General features: G+C 35.8%; 1 protein-coding gene across 3 annotated transcripts in view; it reads right to left on the bottom strand.

The window, feature by feature from the left end:
* Positions 1-20,929, bottom strand: part of LOC130213818 (adenylate kinase 7-like) — a 28,394-nt gene extending 7,465 nt beyond the window's left edge. Inside the window, exons 1-14 of one of the 3 annotated variants that reach the window (XM_056445600.1) lie at positions 20,819-20,929; positions 20,590-20,742; positions 14,873-14,981; positions 14,312-14,406; positions 13,034-13,144; positions 12,858-12,941; positions 10,812-10,900; positions 10,617-10,707; positions 6,122-6,193; positions 5,889-6,038; positions 3,858-3,986; positions 1,607-1,712; positions 1,060-1,188; positions 909-974 (exon numbers count right to left, since the gene is read on the bottom strand). In XM_056445600.1, the coding sequence (XP_056301575.1) occupies positions 909-974; positions 1,060-1,188; positions 1,607-1,712; positions 3,858-3,986; positions 5,889-6,038; positions 6,122-6,193; positions 10,617-10,707; positions 10,812-10,900; positions 12,858-12,941; positions 13,034-13,144; positions 14,312-14,406; positions 14,873-14,981; positions 20,590-20,742; positions 20,819-20,929 (1,495 nt within the window). Of the gene's footprint in view, positions 1-908; positions 975-1,059; positions 1,189-1,606; positions 1,713-3,857; positions 3,987-5,888; positions 6,039-6,121; positions 6,194-10,616; positions 10,708-10,811; positions 10,901-12,857; positions 12,942-13,033; positions 13,145-14,311; positions 14,407-14,872; positions 14,982-16,105; positions 16,191-20,589; positions 20,743-20,818 lie in introns of those variants that run through there. The other 2 variants (XM_056445602.1, XM_056445603.1) reach the window with 2 other exon arrangements.
* Between the last annotated feature and the right edge of the window lie 1,599 nt (positions 20,930-22,528).

Raw genomic sequence — 22,528 nt, 5'->3', positions numbered from 1 at the left:
ATGCATTTCTGGATATCGCGAAATAAGTACCTAGAGGTACTTTTTTCTGCAGTTTTTGTTTTCTCGAATCCACCAGATGCCACTGTGTATGCTTTTTCTTTTCAAATCTCAAATTTCTCTCGCAAATGCCATTCGCGCCTGCTGTTCTCATGCAAGTCCACCAGAGGCCGCTGTCAACAGACTGACTGGCCAACCAACCAATCCACTGACCTACCCCCTTCCCTATACCCAACCGATAGTGTTTTCAAAAGCACCAATTGACCAGCCGACCTGCTTCTTTTTTTTTCCAAAAGCAATCCAAAAAAATAAAAGCCCTCGTGACTGCCTGACTTTTACTATGTTTTCAAATCTTAACACATTCTCACCCTGCTTTCTGGAACCGAACATCGCTGGATCTCAGTCAAATCCTATTTCTGTGTCTCAAGTCCGCAGACATACATGGTGAGCTACTGGGCAAATTGGTAACAGCAGAATAGCCATCCACAATGGGGTAAGCAGTCAGCTGGTGGTGCAAAAAATTATATCCGCCCTGTATCATTCGTTTTAAAGGCGAAATACAGCCATATGTTGCTCTGGCTACATAATTTGCACTCTCCAGAAATGTGCACGGGGGTACGTTTTCATAATGAGCCAGTGTTGATCTAAAGGGTTAACGGTGCCAACTGATGATCAACAGTAAACATTGCAAAAACAAAACAAAACAAATTGTACCTCTTCCCAACAGGAAAAAGCAACCAACAAGCAAGAATGCATGATTATATGGTGTGATTATAACAGAAGTCAATGGGGCAAAAACAGCCACTAACATAACGAAAGAGTAGTCAATTTGAACAGTACACAAGGATTATGGCTATATCGTGTAAATTAAACAACTGAAATGTGTACAAGTACATTCTGAGATGACAAACCTGGAATCATCACTTTGTTATATTTAGGTTCTGTTGATCTAATATCTTCTACTTCCATGCTTTCATCTGAAAAAAAAAAACATTTTAGAATTAAACATAAAAACATATATTTCCATTTTGAAGTTTGCTGTTGGAAATGAGTATATCTGACCTTGGAAAAGCTCATTAGCCTGTGAATAAGTCTTTGGGTATCCATCAAGAACAAACCCTTGATTTCTGCAAGGCATTGAGTTTAACTTCTCCATTATGATATGCATTACTTGCTGGTTGTCCAACTGGCCTGTGAGAAAACATAAAACTAACTGGATTAAAGGGATAGTTCACACAAAAATGAAAAATCACCCTTAAGAAGTTCCAAACCTTCACGGGTTTCTTTCATGTTGAACACAGAAAAAGATAATTTGAAGAAAGCTAAAAATCAATAATCACTTACATAGTTGGAAAAGTAAATACTATGGATGTCAATGATTACTATTTTCCACCTTTCTTCAAAATATATTCTTTTGTGTTCAACCGAAGAAAGCAACTTAAACAGGTAGGTGACAATTTAAGAGTGAGTATATGAATGATGACCGAATGTTGTATATTGGGTGAACTGTCCATTTAAGTAACGTTAGGAGCATTTTCTCAAGAAATATCAATCTTACTCTTATTTTAGACATATGATAATAAGAAATAAGTTTTCAGTGAATGCATACCATCATTTTGAAGCATGCTGTTCTTTATAGCTTCAAATTGCTCTTCAGCAGTTGAGAGCATTTCCTCATTCTCAGCTGTCTTCTCATTTCTCTCAAGCAGTTCCTCCTGGAAAACACACACTGGAAAGTCAGCTTCATATACACTCACTGGCCACTTTATTGGGTACACCTGTCCAACTGCTTCTTAATGCAAATTTCTAATCAGCCAATCACTTGGCAGCAACTCATTGCACCTGCATTTAGAATCAGAATCAGAATCAGTTTTATTGCCAAGTGTGCTTCACACACAAAAGGAATTTGTTTTGGCTACAGAAGCTTCCAGTGTACATAAAGTGACAAGTGACAAAAAAAAAAAAAAAGATAAACATTTAACAGATGCGGTTAGTCAAGAAACCTGGATGTTGAGTTGTATGTACAGATTGTTATAAATATACAGGTTAGACATGTCGACAAGGTCAAGGCGATCTGCTGCAGTTCAAACTGAGCATCAGAATAGGGAAGTAAGGTGATTTAAGTGACTTTGAACGTGGCATGGTTGTTGATGCCAGACGGGCTGGTCTGAGTAGTTCAGAAACTGCTCATCTACTGGGATTTTCACACACAACCATCTCTAGGGTTTGCAGAGAATGGTCCAAAAAGGAGAAAATATCCAGTGAGCGGCGGTCCCGTGGGCCCAAATGTCTTATTGATGCCAGAGGTCAGAGGAGAATGACCAGACTGGCTCCAGCTGATAGAAAGGCAACAGTAACTCAAATAACCACTCGTTACAATCGACGTATGCAAAAGAGCATCTCTGAACACAACACAACTCGTCCAACCTTAAGGCGGATGAGCTACAGCATCAGAAGACCACACCGGGTGCCACTCCTGTAAGCTAAGAACAGGAAACTGATACTTTTAACTGTCATGCGCGCACCGTGTCGCGACGCCGAGCGGCGCTTCCGGTGTGCAACCTGCTTATGAGTGTGGGGGATATTTTCTTGCCACACTTTGGGCACGTTAGTACTAATTGAGCATTGTGTCAACGTCACAGCCTACCTGAGTTTTGTTGCTGACCAAGTCCATCCCTTTATGACCACAGTGTACCCATATTCTGATGGGTAATAGTAGGATAATGCGCCATGTCATAAAGCGTGAATCATCTCAGAATGGTTTGTTGAACATGATAATGAGTTCACTGTACTCAAATGGCCTCCAAAGTCACCAGACCTCAATCCAATAGAGCACCTTTGGGGGTGTGGTGGAATGAAAGATTCACATCATGGATGTGCAGCTGACAAATCTGCAGCAACTGTGTGATGCTGTCATGTCAATACGGACCAAAATCTCTGAGGAATATTTCCAGTACCTTGTTGAATCTATGCAACGAAGTGGTTACATGAACAATGAACAACTGCATTTTCATTAACGTTAACTAACATGAACAAATACTGCAAATAATGCATTGTTCATTCTTTGTTCATTTTATAATTTCATTTAATTTCATTTTCTCTTCGGCTTAGTCCCTTTATTAATCAGGGTTTGCCACAGTGAAATGAATATGTTTTTACGCAGCGGATGCCCTTCCAGCTGCAACCTATTACTGAGAAACACTCATAAACTCTTACATTCACACACACACACACACACTACGGCCAATTTAGCTTATTCAATTTACCTATAGCGCATGTCTTTGGACTGTGGGGGAAAACTGGAGCTCCCGGAGGAAACCCACATGAACATTGGGAGAACAGGCAAACTCCACACAGAAATGCCAACTGACCCAGCCGAGGCTTGAGCCAACAACCTTCTTGTTGTGAGGCGATCGTGCTACCCATTGCGCCACCGTGACACCACCTTATTATAATGTATTTTTCAAACAATGTATATAATAGACTTTGATAGGAAAGACTTTAATAGAAATGTCACCATCAATTATTCCAGTCTTAATGACACAGTGCACCCAAAATTGAAAATGGTCATCATTTACTCATCCTCTATGAATAAATGAGTAAACGGTGTGGAAATGTTCATTGTTTAAGTGTTCTTCAGAAATTATTATTTGCTCTATACTAATCTGGTACTTATATTATACTGTTATATAATGTTGAAAATAGCTCTGCAGCTTAATATATTTGCTCAACAATCTTTGGAATAATACATATGTCTCTGCTGGCATTTTTGAGTAATTTCATGTGCATAATTCAATTATTCGTACAAAAATGACCTTCAATTGTTTTTGTTTTATGTGCTTAATATGTATCTCACTCACCAACTGTCTGACTTTCTCACTGACGGCTTCATCAACAGCAACATGGTGAAGTTTGTAATATCTGCACAACTCTGCTGCAACTGTGCTTTTGCCAACAGCAGGGGGCCCAAGAAGACAGATTTTTATGGGCTGAAGAAAATTAAATGCAAAATATGAGCATGTACACATTTTCTAAAACCACATTACTTGTATTCATATATTAATATAATAATAATATTACTAATACATTTCTAAACATAATAGTTTTAATAACTGATTTCTAATAACTTTCTAATAACAGTAAATAATATTTGACTACATATTTTTCAAGACACTTCTATACAGCTTAAAGTGACATTTAAGGGCTTAACTAGGTTCATTAGGTTAACTAGGCAGGTTAGGGTAATTCGGTAAGTTATTGTATAACGATGGTTTGTTCTGTAGACAGTCGAAAAAAATAAAGCTTAAAGGTGCTAATAATTGTGACCTTAAAATGGTTTTTAAAAAATTAAAAACTGCTTTTATGCTAGCTGAAATAAAACAAATAAGACTTGCTCCAGAAGAAAAAATATTATCAGATTTATTATCAATTATGATCAATTTTTTTACTGTGAAAATTTCCTTGCTCTGTTAAACATCATTTGGGAAATATAAAAAAAATTCAAAGGGAGGTAATAATTCTTCAACTGTATATTTTCTTTCTAAATAGAAAGAAAAATTGCGTTTGAAGAGGACCTATTATGCCGCTTTTTATAAGATGTAAAATAATACTCTGATGTGTCTAGAATGTGTATGTGAAGGTTCAGCTCAAAATTCCACACAAATAATGTTTTATAACACTTTAAAAACTTCCCCTCTTAGGCTTTGATCCAAATTGCACCCATTGTACTCTTTTCAAAAGGGGGTGGAGCTACAAATCCCTATTTTAGATTCAAAACAGGACAAACATTATCTCTGTGAAAAACTGAAAATGTCAAAAGAAGTGGTTCAGAAGAAGGTGATCTATGGAAACTACAGTGTTCATGTGCTTCCTAAAACATTTATATTAAAGGGGTGGTCCAGAGAGCAATGAACGCGATTGTCATATTTCCTAGTTCCTCTGAAAGGCCCGCCCTTAAGAGGCTCTGATTGGTCAGCTAACATAATGTGCTGTGATTCGCAGATCGGCTCCACGTCACCAGGAAAAGCGTCAGTCCCTACAAGTAGGCGCTTTGCCTCTGCTCTGTAAATACTGTCAGTCAGAGTAGCTGTTAGCGTATCAGTTTGTGCCTGAATCAGACAGAAAATGACACAGAGGACACAGCTGAACCTCATGCCTGCTCTCTAAAATAAAATCTTGTGTAGGTAATATGAAATTTTTCACATATCTTTTACGAGTTTGTTATTTGAGTTGTAGAACACACGAAAAGCAGCTGCAGAGGGACACCGTACGCGCTGCTGAAGATTGCGGCCGTTTACAGTAGTTTGACAGATAAATATGAATTTGTAGCTAAATTGTTAGCGGTACCAAGCAGCATTTCCCATTGTTTACATCCTTGTTTATGTCCTCCTCCATCCTTGTTTTTTTTTTTTTGCTCGTTCAAACTACTTATTTAAAATGAGCTGAAACAACACTATTGTTGAGATTTCATTGGGACAACTTAATTTTTTTATGTTTAATGCACATAAATTTGTTAAAAGTGTTAAGTTAACTTATTCAATTTGTGTTGGGACAACATGAATGAATTGTGTGGAACCCTGCATTTTGTACAGTGTACATTCACACACTGTTGCCACACAACTGTGTTTAAACTCCTTATAAAAGTGACTTTGGCATAATAGGTCTCCTTTAAAGTCTAAATGCATATACATATTGCTAATCAAAAATTTAATTTTGATATTTTTACAGTGGAAAAAGTGCGAAATATTTTCATGATACATGATCTTTACTTAATATTCTGAGGATTTTTGGCATAAGAGGAAAATCTATCATTTGGACACATACCGTACAATGCATTATTAGCTATTGGTAAAAATAAAAGACTATAAAAAAGTGATCTGATCAAACCCTACCAACAGTTGCCTTGTCTGTTTGAATTCCTCCACCACACGAACAATGTTATCAACTATTCCAGATTCAAAATCCAAGTTGATGTTTAACCGTTCCTTTACGAAAACAGACTCAATCCGAAGATTGACACTGAGGTAAAGCAACTCGGTTTCCTGTGAAAATACACATTATATATCAAAATTCTAATTTTGTTTTCTGACAAGGCAGAAATTAGTGTTTGTCTAAAACAGCCTACCGTAATATTGCCACTGGCATCCTCCTTCAGGACATTTTCTGTTTGTCCAGAACCTACTGCAGAGGCAATGGCCTAAGGAAACAGACAGCAGCATGGTCACTAATGGTTTTGAAGCTTTTTCTCATTGCAAAGCCAACAGCCATATTTACTAGCAGCTTCCCCCAACACAACCATTTGCTGTTACAAAAGAAATACTACTGCCAGGATTTACTCAAGACACACAAAATAGTAGCAGACATAGTCTGGAAGGCCAGAAGATAACATTTACCCAGCCAACATATTTAACGTTTATTAAACATCTAATATCTGATATCCAAACACAGACACCTTGGCTAAAATAAAATTTGGGCAGTCAATAAAAATCTAATATAGATTTAACAACAGTCCAAAAATTGACTAATCATCAAATGTGATGAAGGAATGACAAGAATGAATGACTAGACATGTGAAGCCTGTCTAATCTGTCTGTTTGATGACTATCGTTAGACATCTAATAGATGTCATTCAATGACAGTCAAAGTTAAGTCTTTTTTTTGCCAAGATGTCTATGTTTAGATGTCTATTAAACACAAAATTGCTTGGTGGGTATCTATTCATATGAGATTTTCAAGTCACATTTATTAGGTAGATTACATTTGTCATTATAACAAACTGATCTGGCTGTGTGTGTGTGTGTGTGTGTGTGTGTGTGTGTGTGTGTGTGTGTGTGTAAACTTGTGTTTAGTAATTCTGGCCCAGAATTGTATGTAAACATTACACTCAGTATATCTAAATGCTATAAATTGCATAGATATAAAACAAAATTGAGTGTAAAAATGGTTTAATACTGTAATTTATAGTTACTATGTGTAAGACTTTAGTTCTGAAAGTAAAATATCAGTTGCTCCCAATGGAAAGACATTTTGAAGGACGATTTATTAATTGTTAAGTAAATTGAGATTTTGTCAATCTATGGCAGGGGTCACCAATCTTGTTCCTGGAGGGCCGGTGTCCTGCAGATTTAAGCTCCAACCATAATCAAACACACCTGAACAAGCTAATCAAGGTCTTACCAGGAATCTTTGAAACAGCAGGCAGGTGTGTTAAGGCAAGTTAGAGCTAAACCCTGCAGGGACACCGGCCCTCCTGGACCGAGATTGGTGACCTCTGATCTATGGTATACCACTAATGTGCTATCTGCCTGATATATTGAATATATTAAACAAAATACTAAATAATGTAATCTGACTTTCCAGTCCTTGCTTATCGTTGGAATGTGGCTTTGAGGCAATCTACATTGTATGAATCGCTATAGAAAATAACGGGGGGGTGACTTGATTTATGACATGATTTTGTTGAAGATGTTCATAATTTAAACTCTTTTGAAATACTGTTCAGACATATAAATATATGATGTGAAATCTGAACAGAAATTCACAAGTATTTGAATTTGTGAAGTTTGTGGAAACCAGGACGTTTGTCTCATAAATTAAGCTATTTGAAGGTTGTTATTTGTTATTAATGCTAATAAATGTGGTTCTGATTTCAGGATGATGGATTGCAAGGTAACAATATTTCAATTTGTTTGATATATTGATAGTGAGTGGGAATGTTTGTTTGGTTTTTGCACATTTTGACATGCTGATTTTCTCCTTCCCACTAAACACAATTGTGTTCAAATGACGTCTTTTAGACGATTTTTATTTATTTTTTGGACAATTAGATGTTGAAATGATGTCCCCAAGGGTGCAGAATAAAAGTTTTTATGACGTGCTTTTTGGACTTAGACAAAGCCAAAGATAAAATCAACTAAAACATTAAATCTCTCAAATCTCAGCAGGGGATCAGTAAACAACTCATCAAACAGCATCAGCCGCTTCACTTACTACTAATCTGCTTGACTTTATTACTGTCAGATGTCTTCAAATGCCCCCATCACATTTATTAAAAATGAAATGCTTTAGTTGTTTTATTGTGAATACGTTTTCAGAATCACCATTGCAGTAAAGCATGGCTGCTTTACTTGTGCTCACTGTTAAAAGGATAGCTAAAGTATGTGACTGTTGCTATGTAAGTTAATGCTTATGGGTTATTTAAAAGTTTGATTTGCTGATCTCATTTAGTCAGTGATTTTTATTGTTGTATAATAATGGCACTGTGGTGTTTATTACACTGATAACACATTTAAAGCCAGCAGTGGATTGGTCAGGTTTTAAAAGCACAGTGAACATCTGATGCACTAAAAACACACAGACATCAAGAATCAGCGTCTCAATGATGGTGAAACATTTCTATACAGTCACAGACAAGTGTTGTATGATTCTCCCAGCATGCACTGCAGCATGAAATGTGTTAACATCATTTAGAAGAATATGATGATTCATGATGTCTCTTTTTGAGCTACTCAGACGTTCAAGGTGTTTTTAAAACCTGACCAATGTACTGCTGGCTTTCAATATGCAGAACCAAGTGATTTCTACTAACAAGTGAAATCAACATCATGTTATCATCATTGTACAAAATTAAAATCACTGACAAACCAGTAAATGAAACTTTTAAAAGAAAAAGCAACAATCCTTTTTTTCCAGCAGTATGTTTTGACATAGCACATTGACATAGCATAAAGAAACCACTCTTCTTAAGAATTTTAAGTTCTCAATAACTGTGACTGAGAACTTCTGACAGTAATAATGTCAAACAGATTAATTATAAGTGAAGCTGCTGGTGCTGGTTGTAGAGGTCTTCAATGATGCTGAGACTTTGAGAGATCCTATGTTTTAGTTTATTTCATCTAAGGCTGCGTGTAAGTCCAATAAGGACATCATAAAAATTTTCATTCTGAACCCTTAGGGGATGTCATTTCAATGTCTAATTGTCCAAAAAAAGGCATCATTTGAACACAATTATGTTTTGTGGGTACAAACCTATTGTTTATTCATGTGTTTGAACTGACAACACTTTTTAAATTGCCAATTAGAAAAATTAAAGCAATAAAACTTCCAAAACCAATATGCCTGAGAAAGTTTATAGGCTGAAACCTTGCACCAAAAAAAGTGATTCTTGGACGCATCCCAATGCAGACGTGGATAACTCTGCATCGATTAAAAAACATGACCCTGGATAACAAAACCCAGTCTTGCATAGGTAGATATTTTGCAAAAGCTAAAAATACATTGCATAGGTCAAAATGACAGATTTTTCATTAAAAACAAAAATCATTAGACTTTTAAAGCAGTAGTTCACCCCCCAAAAAAACCTACATTTACTCACTATTTACTCACCCTCGAATGGTTTCAAACCTTTATAAGTTTCTTTATTCTGTTGAATACTAAATAACATATTTTAGAGATAAATGCAAACCTTTCAATATTGACTTCCATAATAAGAAAAACAAATATTATGGACATCAACAGTTAAAGGTTTTCATCCATCTCCAAATATTATGAATCTGTCGATATTATGCCAATTATGTCAATATTAGTTAAAAATTTTCAGCTTTCATTCATTTTCTTTTCGACTTAGGGTTGCCACAGCGGAATGAACCGCCAACTAATCCACCATATGTTTTACGCAGTAGATGCCCTTTCAGCTGCAACCCATCGCTGGGAAAAATTTTCAGCTTTCTTCAAAATATATTGTTTTGTGTTCAACAAAAGCAACTCAAGGTTTGAAATAAGTAAAAGATGAGTAAATTATGGTTAAATTTTAATTTTTGAGTGAACTATCCCTTTAAGTAAAGATTTTTTGTAAATCTCCTAGTGCAAATTTATTAAAACTCCCCAGCAAGCATTTAGGTTTGCTTTTTAAAAGATGTCTAATAGACATCTAAACATAGTTGCCTTGGCTAAACAATTTTGTGTTTAATGGATGTCTAATAGACATCTAAACATAGCTTAGCTAAAACAAGGCTAAACTTGGGCTGTCAGTGAAAATCTAATAGAGGTCTAAGAATTGGCCAAAACTAGACTAGTCATCAGTTAAACAGAAATAAATGACTACACATTTAAAGTCTGTCTAATCTGTCTATTTGACGACTAGCCTAATTTTGGGCTATTCTTAGATGTCTATTAGATTTTCACTGACAGCCCAAGTTTAGCCTTGTTTTAGCTAAGCTATGTTTAGATGTCTATTAGACATCCATTAAACACAAAATTGTTTGATGGGTCTCTAGAACTTCATTAGGACAACGTTAGTAGTAAACTTGGCCATCAATGTAAACAGACCAAAAAAGACACTTATGAATGTTTTTGTGGTCCAAGGTCACAAATGTCAAAAGGCTGTGTGTGTGTGTGTGTGTGTGTGTGTGTGTGTGTGTGTGCGTTTTTTAATTTATATGTTGTCTGTAATTTGCACTAGAATCTGCACTTTTACAGGACTACGGCCTCAAACTAATTTGTACTATTTAGTAATTCTGGCCATGAACTGTGTGTGAGCATTATAGTACATCTGAACTCTATAAATCACACAGATATATATAAAAAAAAAAAAAAACTGAGTGTCTGCAATGATTTAATACTTTCACAATGTCTTCAAAAGTGTTCTTGGATTCATCCACAGCGATGAAATAATGCGTTTTCGGTTTGTGATCAATGATCTTCTGCACCACTCTGAAAATGAAAAATGGCGACAAAATATGGCTTGAGAACGAAGCTTAAAGTTAAACAAATCACCATGCGATGAGAGAAAATGTCAAAACGACTATTTCTCAAACCTTGCGAGGTCATAGACGTGAATGGCAGGAATGTTATTTGTCCCAGGCCCAAAAATAGGGATGCTGCTCAGCTTTCCAAGCCAAGCTGTCTGTGGGAAAGTCAACAAGTTAGATAACAAAATGTGAGGTAGTACTTTAAGGTGTCCTTGTTACACATTTTCCACATACATACTGTAGTAATTACAATTAATTGTGCATAATTAAGTGCATGTAACCCTAAACAAAAAGTCATGACAACAAATGTTTTAATGTTAATTTATCTTACTTTAGGTTAATCAGTTAATTAAGTTCTACAAAAGTTAACTTAAAGGGGTCATGAACTGAGAATCCAAAATTTCCTTGATCTTTTGATATAAAAAAGGTTACAGTACTATAAAAACATCCTGTAAATTTCGAAGCTCAAAACTTTGTTGTTACTCTAAAAATAGCTTATATTAAGGCAGTCTGTGAAAATGACAGGAAATGGAATGTTCTACTATAAGATATAATAATGTAAATAAGCCCGCCTCCACAGTATAGACCATTTCAATGTGGTGATGTTATTGGCCCATGAACCTTTCCTTCTTGTTGTCAAACTGTTTCAAAACTGTAACAAGAGATGATTCAATAAAAAATTTAAAAAATGTTAAAACAGTTGTCGTAACATTAGCCCCTTGCACACAATAATACTGTTAAATATCCAGAAAATTACTGGAATGACTTTACCCGTAAATTAAAAAAAGCGCTGTTTACACAGGCCAGGACATTCCGGAATTTTTCCGTAAAATACCATTCACACATCCATTCCAAAATACTGGTAAATTCTGACATCATTAACCAGAAATGACTGGCTGTGCTTGTTTTTGTAAATACAGAATGGGTCGGGCTATTGTTGATGGTACATAATATGTGTGTGTTCACGCTCATCGACTGCTTCACGTGCAAACACATCAAACAACTGAAGAAAAGCTTGAAGGTAAACAAACAGCGGTTTATCATAATCATTTTATCGATAATTTTTTACACAGCTGCCATTAAGGAACATAAAAACGTTATCTGACAAACATCTTGAAGCTAAATGTGTCTGGAAAAATATTCAAAGTCTTTTATTTTCGGAAACAGCGCGGATGTAAATGCATCTGAATGTTGTGATTGGCTGGAGTAGATGTCTCACGTCAGCAGGATCTAATCGTTAACCCGCTCTTTCCAGCAGTTTTCCTTCTGCGTTCACATCGAACAGCATTCTGGCAAATTATTGGTAATCTTAAAACTTCTCTTTCTGGATAATTGCCGGAATGAATTTACTGGTATTTTCAAAAAGGGCCTGTTCACACATGATCCCTTTCTGGAAAATTGCCGGAATGAATTTACTGGTATTTTCAAAAAGGGCCTGTTCACACATGATCCCTTTCTGGAAAATTGCCGGAAAGATCTGTACGTATGAAAGAGGCTATTATTTATCAATATGTGGATCTTTCGCGATTCTAAAAATGTAAAATGTAAAACAGGAAATACATTAGGACCATTGTTATTGTTGACATGCTGCAAAATGGTCTAAAAAAATTTCACAAAAAAAAATATTATAAATTAACAGTGTTCCATATTTTGTGATTTCTGTATTTATTATTTTTGCTTTTGAATCACATTATGACACCTTGACCTTTTATCTGACAACTTTTACCCATAAAAAGCTGGAAAAAGTTACGTTCAAAAACGTTTTTAATAATTTAAAGTGATATATTGTATGGGATGATATTGCATATTATGCAGCAAAAACCTTGTAATAGGCTGCCAGAACAATTCTGTTAATTTACAGACTCATTTCTCTATATATTATATTTTTTAAAAAGTGGACAGAACAGAGAGCAACATCCCATAATGCAATTCACAATCATAAATAAACGGAAAACACACAATACGGAAACTGTTAATTAACAGATATTTTTTACAGTGTAGTTAAACAAAGAGTCACACTGTAACAAGAACACCTTAACATAAAGTGTACCCAAATGTAATTTTGGATTAATAGTGATAATTGTGCTTTTCTCTATATAGTTGTTTCAATACTTTGAAGAAGAAGTGGAACATGTTTTCGCCCATGCCATACTGCAGTCCTGATGTTATAATATATGTTCCCAGGATTGACTTTTTCTGAAAGAAAAGACAACAAAAGGTTTGTCTCAAATGTTAAGCGATGTTATTCATGCAAAGAAATGTGCTTCTGATTCAAGGTTGATCATTACAGTCTTCCCCAGTTTAAGCACGAGTTTCTCTGTGCTGGTGTGTTCCTTATAGTTTGGATGTGGTCTTCTTTTTTTGTAGTCATCTTCAGTCAAAGGGATGTCAGGATCATCCTTAAGATGAAACCAGAAAAAGACTGGTAAAATAAATGCTGGGTTCCACACAATCGATTAAGTTAACTTAATTGTTTTTACAAATTTACGTGGATTGAACATAAAGAAGTTAAGTTGTGGCAAAAACCTAAAAAAAATTAAAGTAGTTTAAATAAGCAGCAAATGTTTTTTTTTTAAGTAAAGCAAAAGCAATTATGTCTGTTTTTAGTCACTGTGACAGAAGTAAAATCTCATTTTATTGAAAATTTATAAGTTCAAAATAAGTTCAGAGCTTGTTAATCATTGATATACTATTATTCTGCTATCTGCCTGATATATTGATTATATAAAAATAAAATAAAATCTCACAAAAAAATTAAAATAAAAAAAAAAAACGACGTTTGCTGTTTGTTCAAACTACTCATCTGAAACACCACAGCTCTTGATTATTTTATGGACAACCTAATTGTTTTCTGTTCAATCCACTTAAATTCAAAATTTGTAATATTTTTACCGTTCTTTCATGTTGTCCCAACACAAATCAATTGTGTAAAACGCAGTTTTTTACAGTGCTGATTTATTTATACTATATTTATTTATAATACTTTTCCTGTTCATCTATGGGACTTTGAGACAATATGCATTGTATGAAGCTTTATAGAAAATAAAAGGGTCACACTTTATTTTGATGGTTCGTTTGTTGAATTTAAGTTACATTGCAACTAATTCTCAGTAGATTATAAGTAGACTGTTAGGTTGGGGTTAGGGTTAATGTAAGTTTCTTATAGTCAGTTAAATGTCTGTTGAAGGAGCAGCATCAACAGATATTAAGCAGACAGTCTACTAATACTCAAATGGACCATCAAAATAAAGTGTTACCAATAAAAGTGACTTGCTTTTGTTGAAGTCATCTGTATGTTTAAAAAACTGTCCACTTTTCACATTAAATAAAAACAAATTAATGTAATTAAATGTAATTTATTAATACTTTAAACTGTTAAACTTTATTATTTTTCTTTCTATGATTTAATTGAAATCCTACAATGAACAAGATTCAGTTTAAAATATGTGTTTATTTAACTAACATATCATTTTATACTTTTAAAACCTAAAACTAAACAAAGAAAATTAATTTCAGCATGCTGTCAATTGCTCCATTATAGAGAATATTTAAAAAGCAACACTCACAGGATCAGGTGGTTTGGTCATCGCCCATGTCATAATCGGTGACAGCAGGATGAATATTTTGGGGGACTCAAAATGTCCGATTTCAGAATGCAGAGCTAGAGATTTAACGTATGAATAATTAAAACATACAGTAAACAGCTAAAAATAAATGAATGCATTAGAATTTACTTAAATGCACAGTATGTTCTTCATGACACTAGAGGGCAAATATTCAGAAATAAACAAAGGTATAGTTTGATGACGCTATGACTAAGTGTGGATTTATGGGAGTTGGGGTCTTCATAGTCTTCTTTGATTGGCCCGTGTGACATAGCGTCTTTTGAATTGATTAATTGCCCACCCCTGCCTCAGACTGACGGCAGACCAAGCTGAGCTGCATGCAATGCTTTTAATGTGCACACCTAACTCTTCCCCTAACCCTACCCTTTACAGAAACCTCACTAGCTCCGATGAGTGCATTGTGGTTGACTTTCAGTTTCAGCTTGCATATGCAAGTCTGCATCCAGATACTACTGGAGAGTCAGCTCAACTAAATAGTATGAAAATATGAAGCATCGTCACCTGAAATGGCCCATGTCGCCTCATCTATGAGGTTCGTGTGTTCTGTGATGTTATACACAATAACATCACAGCGCATCAGACACTGCAGGAGTTCATCTCGACTCAGAGACTGAAAAATGATAAAACAAGAGATGTGGTTATAACTAGTACTCAAAATACGGTTTGGCCGTGCCATAAAATGTCAAATTATCTGATATTTCAACACAATAAAACAATAATTTTCATTGTTAAGTTTGCAAAAGGGTTATATTTTCCCATTTTCCCTTACACTTACAAGCCACTTTATTAGGTACACCTGTCCAACTGCTCGTTAATGCAAATTTCAGCCAACCACATGGCAGCAACTCAATGCATTTAGGCATGTAGGCATGGTCAAGATGACCTGCTGCTGTTCAAAGCGAGCATCAGAATGGGGAAGAAAGGTGATTTAAGTGACTTTGACCGTGGCATGGTTGTTGGTGCCAGATGAGCTGGTCTATAAAAATGAATTTCAGCATGGTGTCAATTGCCCCATTAAAGGGAATATTTAAAAGCAACACTCACAGGATCAGGTGGTTTTGTCATCACCCATGTCATGATCGATGACAGCAGTATGAATATTTTGGGGGATTCAAAAAGATCGATTTCAAAATGCAGAGCTAGAGAATTAACATATGAATAATTAAAACATACAGTAAACCACTGAAAACAAATGAATGGATTAGAATTTAATTAAATGCACAGTATGTTCTTTATAAGACTAGAGGGCACATATTCACAATAAATAAAGTTATAGTTTGATGACGCTATGACTGAGTGTGGGGTCATGGAAGTTGGGGTCTTCATAGTCTCGCATAGCCAGACCTCAGACCAGACCTGGGCATTTTACAGCCCCAGGCCACATGCGGCTCACTGGATTTCTTTGATTGGCCCGTGTGAAGTATTTATTTAACTTTAACTGCAAACAGGGCTTTGCAATTTGCAGGTCTGATATTGTTAGTCAACAGAAGGGGACTTTTACATAAAGCGTCTTTTGAATAGGAAGGGATGCACATCAGATCAGTATTTCAGAAACTGCTAATTTACTGGGACATTCATGCATAACCAGCTCTAGGGTTTACAGAGAATGGTCCAAAAAAAGGGCACACATCCAGTGAGTGGCAGTTTTGTGGGCACAAATGCCTTGTTGTTGTGTTCCTTGCCCAAACACACCAGCCCAACATGCCTGAATGACTACCGCCCTGTAGCACTCACACCCATCATAATGAAGTGCTTCGAGCGGTTGGTCCTGGCACATCTGAAAGACTCTCTGCCATCCACACTGGACCCACATCAGTTTGCCTACCGTGGCAACAGGAGCACAGAAAATGCCGTCTCCATACCACTGCACTCTGTACTCATACACCTAGACAATAAAACACTTATGCACGAATGCTGTTTGTTGACTTCAGCTCAGCATTCAACACTTTCATACCCTCTAAGTTACTGATCAAACTCAGAGACCTGGATATCGACGCGTCTCTCTGCAACTGGGTTATGGACTTTCTGACTAAAAGACCTCAGAATGTTAGATCAGGCCACATCTGCTCAACCACCGTCACACTCAACACTGGTGTACCACAGGGCTGCGTGCTGAGCCCCTTCCTCTACTCCCTTTTTACCATCGACTGTAGGCCTGTGAACAGATCCAACACCATCATCAAATTTGCAGATGACACTACAGTGATTGGTCTAATCAGCAATATTGATGAGACTGCCTACAGGGAGGAGATACAGCATCTGGCCACTTGGTGCACCGACAATAATCTGCTCCTTAACACCAACAAGATCAAGGAGCTCATTGTGGACTTCAGGAAGGGAGGAACAGGCTCACATGATCCCATCCACATTAATGGGATGGCCGTTGATCCTGTCTCATCCTTCAAGTTCCTGGGGACCCACATCTCAAAGGACCTTTCCTGGACTACCAACACCTCCAGCCTGATCAAGAAGGCTCCCCATCGCCTATTCTTCTTGAGGCAACTTAAGAAGAACCAGCTTTCATCAATCGTCTTGGTGAACTTCTACGGTTGCACAATAGAAAGCATCCTGACCCACTGCCTCACAGTCTGGTATGGAAGCTGCTCTGTTGCTGAGCGTAAGGCACTGCAGCGGGTGGTGAAAACTGCCCAACGCATCACAGGAACTAAGCTGCCAGCCATTGAGGACATCCAGAAGAACACTGTCTGCGCCGAGCACGCAGTATTCTTAAGGACACCTCTCAACCTGCTCACAGACTGTTTTCTCTCCTGCCTTCCTGCAGGCGCTTCAGGCTCCCCCGGACAAAAACCAGCAGACTGAGGAACAGCTTTTTCCCCAGAGCTGTCTCCCTTCTGAACTCTGCCCCTCACTGACTCTTTTGCCCCCCAATTCACCCCCACACTCCTCTAATTTATACTCCTCACAATTACTGCACTATTTAACATTTGCACATTTAAAGTTTGCACATATTCATTGCACTGATTCATTTATTTGAACTGTACATACCCACTGCACATGGACATTTGTAATTATGTTTATCTATCTGCACACTTCTGCTTTTAATAGCATCCTGTACATATATTCATTGTACATTTATTGCACACTTCTGATTATTAATAGCATCCTGTACATATATTCATTTATTGTAAATCTGTTCATTGCTAATACAACCTGTATATAATGTTCATAGTACATCTATCTGTAAATATTACTATAGTTTTTTCTATAACTGCACTTTATAACTTATACCTGTATCCTGCACTTGCTGCTATTGCACTGCTGGTTAGACCGAAACTGCATTTTGTTGCCTTGTACTTGTACATGTGTAATGACAATAAAGTTGAATCTAATCTAATCTAATCAAATCAGAGGAGAATGGCCACACTGGTTGGAGCAGATAGAAAGGCAACAGTAACTCAAATAACCACCCGTTACAACCGAAGTATACAGAGAAGCATCCCTGAATGCGTCCAACCTTGAGGTGGATGGGCTACAGCAACAAAACACCTCACCAGGTCAGGCTGGTGGTGGTGTGTAATGGTGTGGGGGATATTTTCTTGGCACACTTTGGGCCAATGAGTAACAATTGACTCTATGCACGATCTCTTCCACGTTTGCGGTCAGCCCGCAGGACAACTTCCGGTGCAGCACAGCGCTCGCTTTAAGCGGATGGCGCAGGTGAGGATGATAGATAACACTCGCTGTTTCTAAGAGTTTCCTCGGTTTATCGTGAAGGACATTAATCGAATCGTGAGACAGAGAGCTGTCACATCAAGCAGCAAAGAGAGAAGAGGTTCAAATTCTACATTTCGAGTTACAGTCATCATTTTGAGGGTGAGTATTGTCATGTTATATATACGAATAGCAATAAAACATTAGCCGTGTCTGTTTCTCACAGTTCATATAGATTTTTATGTTATATTTTAATTACCTGTATAATTTCTATCCATCTGTATATCTATCTATTTACATATTTATGAACTAGTTTGAGTTATTAACTATAAGTTATAGTTTCCAGGGTTTCCTGTAAGGCTGGAGTGACAGGAGAGATCAGCATGTTTCAGGTCGATGATGAAGTCAGAGAAGCTGCATAGTTTGAGTGGGAGGTTATTTATTCTCAGGATGACATGACGATCCAGCTCATCTACAAAGACATCAACATGTTTGAGAAGAAGCTGACCATTTCTTTCCTTTTTTACTTTTACCTGTCACAATGATTACAGATTTGAACAAACACTCACACAAATTATTTAAAAATTGTTTAATGTTGTATTTTTACACATCGCTGTAAGGGAAATGTTTAACATTGTGTAAAACTTTTTATATTTATACTGCAGTGCAAATGTCTAAAGTTATGTTTTTACATTACTGCAGTGCAAATGTTACTTATATTTACATATTTCAGGGTTTTCCTTGTTGAAAATGAGTTGGAGGTGGTATCCCATTCATTACATTGTTGTGACTTGAAACTAATGTATTTTGCATTATTCTTGTCTTTTTTAAAAAGGCTAACATTAAATGTAATTAAATACAACCAGTCCTTGAGCATCACTTGGGTTCTGACGGTAGTTGCCCGCCTGATTTTTGTCAAAAGACAGAGGCAGTACGTTGATGGAGGTAAGCATTGCATATTTCTCTATGCACATAATACCCTGCTTATTTACACCTGCAGTGCAAGTATCTACAGTTATTTATATTTACTTAGTGCAGAGCAATTGTTCACTCAAATTGTTCTGTAATATATGTTTACATGATTATGTTGAAAATTAATGTTTATTATATTGACAACTTATATTCCTGCAGTGCAGGAAAAAAACATATAAATTATGTACAGTGTGTGTACTCTTTAATTTTTACTAATGGGCAGAAGGCAAGCCTTTGTATAAATCTGGTTGGTGCTCGCTGTAATAGAAAGAGATGATGACTGTCCATCCTGTGTTGCTTCATGCTGCGGATGAGATGCTCAAAGTGGACCCTCAGCCATGCCATAGACGGTATCCCCCTTACAGTTGCCCTTACTCTGGACACGTTACTCTGGATGTAGGATGCAAGCTGTGAACCTAAATCAGATTTAAAGCAAGTAGATGTATAAAACAGAAAGAAATATATTAGGTTTTGCATATAAACACTTGTGCTTAACACATTTGTTTCAGTTTATTTTTTCACTATTACATGACACTAGAATGTTTAGTCTGTGTGTATGTGTGTGTGTGTGTGTGATATATATATATATATATATATATATATATATATATATATATATATATATATATATATATATATATTTTTTTTTTTTTTTTTTTTTTTAACTATACTGCAATTTATTGAAGTTCATGATAGTTAATACTACAGTATGTTGCTTGCAATTATTACAGAAAGTAGTAGATACTACAATATTCATTCGTTTTTCTTTTAAGCTTAGTCCTTTTAAGTACTACAATATATACAGTATAGTACAATTTACTATATTCTGGTTAAAACGTAATATTTAATATAACATACAATTACAACTTGTTACTTTTTTTCATCTGGGTTAAATTCTAGTACATCGTTTTTAATCGTACCTTTAGAGCCGTATAACACCAAAGCAGCATCAAAGCAGTCTCCTTTCAGTCACTCCACCTCCTCATGGAGACTGTCAGCCTGATACGGTGCATTAATCATCTGCCCTGGGTTGTGGAACTGAACAAAAATGATCTTCCAGATGCTGGGCATCCACTGGCACGGGACCCTCATCAATTTAAGTGTAAATCTCCCTCCTTTGCCTCCCTTTGAATGCGTTTAGGTTTCGCCGCTATAAGATTTCAGTTTAGAACGCGCTATGCGGAAGCAGAGTCACTGGCTTAATTTTACCGGAAACACGTCAGCAGAGTTCGTGCATAGAGTCAATTGAGCATCATGTCAACACCACAGTCAACCTGAGTATTGTTGCTGACCATGCAAACTGCCTTTTTAATCATTTTCAAATAAATTAGCAATTCCACACTGTAAAAAAAAAAAGCCTGGTTGCCTTAAAATTTTAAGCTAAATCAAATTAACCTCATGAGTCCATTGAACTTATGTTAAACTCACTTAAAACAGCTTGCGTAACCTATACAATTAAGTAAACATGATTTAATGTTACAATGACCTGATGCTGTCAGGATTAATTGATCATATAATTTTTTACACACCAGACATAAAAGACCAAACAACAATACTATAAAAAAGAAACTTACCCAGTATTGCTCCAATGCAAAACTTTCTTGTTTGGCATCTTTATTCGCGACTGTTCCGACTATCTCAAAACATGGTTCATCTGAAGACGCTTCGTGTTTGTCCTCTTCCTCTCCTTCACTGAGAGACGCGCCGACCACGCATGAGGACAAGAACTGAACAAAACAACATTGTTCCACAGCTTTTGTGATATTAATACAATTCGCGGAACCTAATCAGTCACTCCTTTACCTGAGCGAGATTTTTGGATGAATATGAGTCGATGTTGTTGAGAAAGACTCGTGTGGTGCGGCTCTCACTGTTGGCCATGTTTGTCGTTTGGTTGCTATGGAGATTATTCATTCACTCAGCACTGAAAACACGAAACAAACACCTTTTCATAAAATTAAACCTATCTATCTATCTATCTATCTATCTATCTATCTATCTATCTATCTATCTATCTATCTATCTATCTATCTATCTATCTATCTATCTATCTTTATAAAGAAAGCAGGGGCTGGTGAGGTAAAGATAGTATCCTATTTTTTATTTATTTATTGATTTTTTTATTGCATAAACCGTCAGGAACAAACACACAAGACAATAATGAAACATAAAAACAAAACTAATATAACAATGCAAAATATAATGATAAAAAACACACACGCACGCATTCACGCCACGCACACACACACACACACACACACACACATATATATATACACACATATATATATATATATATACACACATATATATATATATATACACATATATATATATATATATATATATATATATATATATACACATATATACACACACAGTTGAAGTAAGAATTATTAGCCCGTTAATTTTTTTCCTCAATTTCTGTTTAACGGTGAGAAGATTTTTTTTTCAACATTTCTAAGCATAATAGTTTTAATACCTAATTTCTAATAACTGATTTCTTTTATCTTGCCATGATGACAGTAATAATATTTGACTAGATATTCTTCAAGACACTTCTATACAGCTTAAAGTGACATTTAAAGGCTTAACTAGGTTAACTAGGCAACTTGGGGTCAGCAATTTCACAGTTGAAATAAAGAAGTCAAAACTCGATACAAAAAAACTGTTAATGTGGGAGATGATTTAGCAAATTTCTGTTTGTGTATGTAAAATTTTGCCAAATAAAATAGAGATTAACAATATGATCAAGACTTTATTGGATCTGTTTCAAAATTAAAAAATATCTTTTAATGTAAAATAACTAAGTTTTGCCATTTAAAAAATATATTTGGCTAGATCTTTCCAGAATTGTTTAATGTCGCATTAAAAAAATGACAAAACCTATGGATAGTATCCTATTTGCACCTCATAGCCGTGACGTTGTTTCTAAATTACTTTTTAAAATGGAAGAATGAGTTTCCTTAAATAACGATAACGGAAAAATAACAAATTTTTACTCAATAGTGAAATGTAGGGGGTCCTAATAGAGTTTTATCAAAGTCCACACATCAAGTGTTTTTATCACACATCTGTCATCTAAAAAAAAAAGTATAGGCTTTAAACATATGACAATGTTTTGGAAAAATCACGTATAATATCACGTATAATTGCCAAAATTCTCACGTTAGATTCTTCTCAACAAGACCTTGAGGATGCTTAAGTGTATCTGCAATCGTAGTGACAAACCTTCAGCAACAACATAGAATCCTCAACTTTTTAGCAAGGTTGGCACAACATTGTAGGAAGGTTGCTACATTGTGTTGTTTGGAATGACACTTTAACAATGTTTTATTAAAGTTTCAGATTTGTCATTTCCTACTTTTAATATCAATAATTCATTTAATTTACACATAACAGAGGTTTAGTCCCATTTGAAAACATAAATTTTAACAGAAAAAGTGAGTCATAAAAAAACACACACATTAAACACAATTTATAGTCTACACCAGAACATGATATAAAACAATA

The sequence above is a fragment of the Danio aesculapii genome, chromosome 20, assembly GCF_903798145.1.
Source record: "Danio aesculapii chromosome 20, fDanAes4.1, whole genome shotgun sequence".
In the NCBI taxonomy this organism is placed as follows: domain Eukaryota; kingdom Metazoa; phylum Chordata; class Actinopteri; order Cypriniformes; family Danionidae; genus Danio; species Danio aesculapii.
The sequence above is the reverse complement of the archived record's forward strand: the minus strand, read 5'-3'. Positions and strand labels throughout refer to the sequence as shown.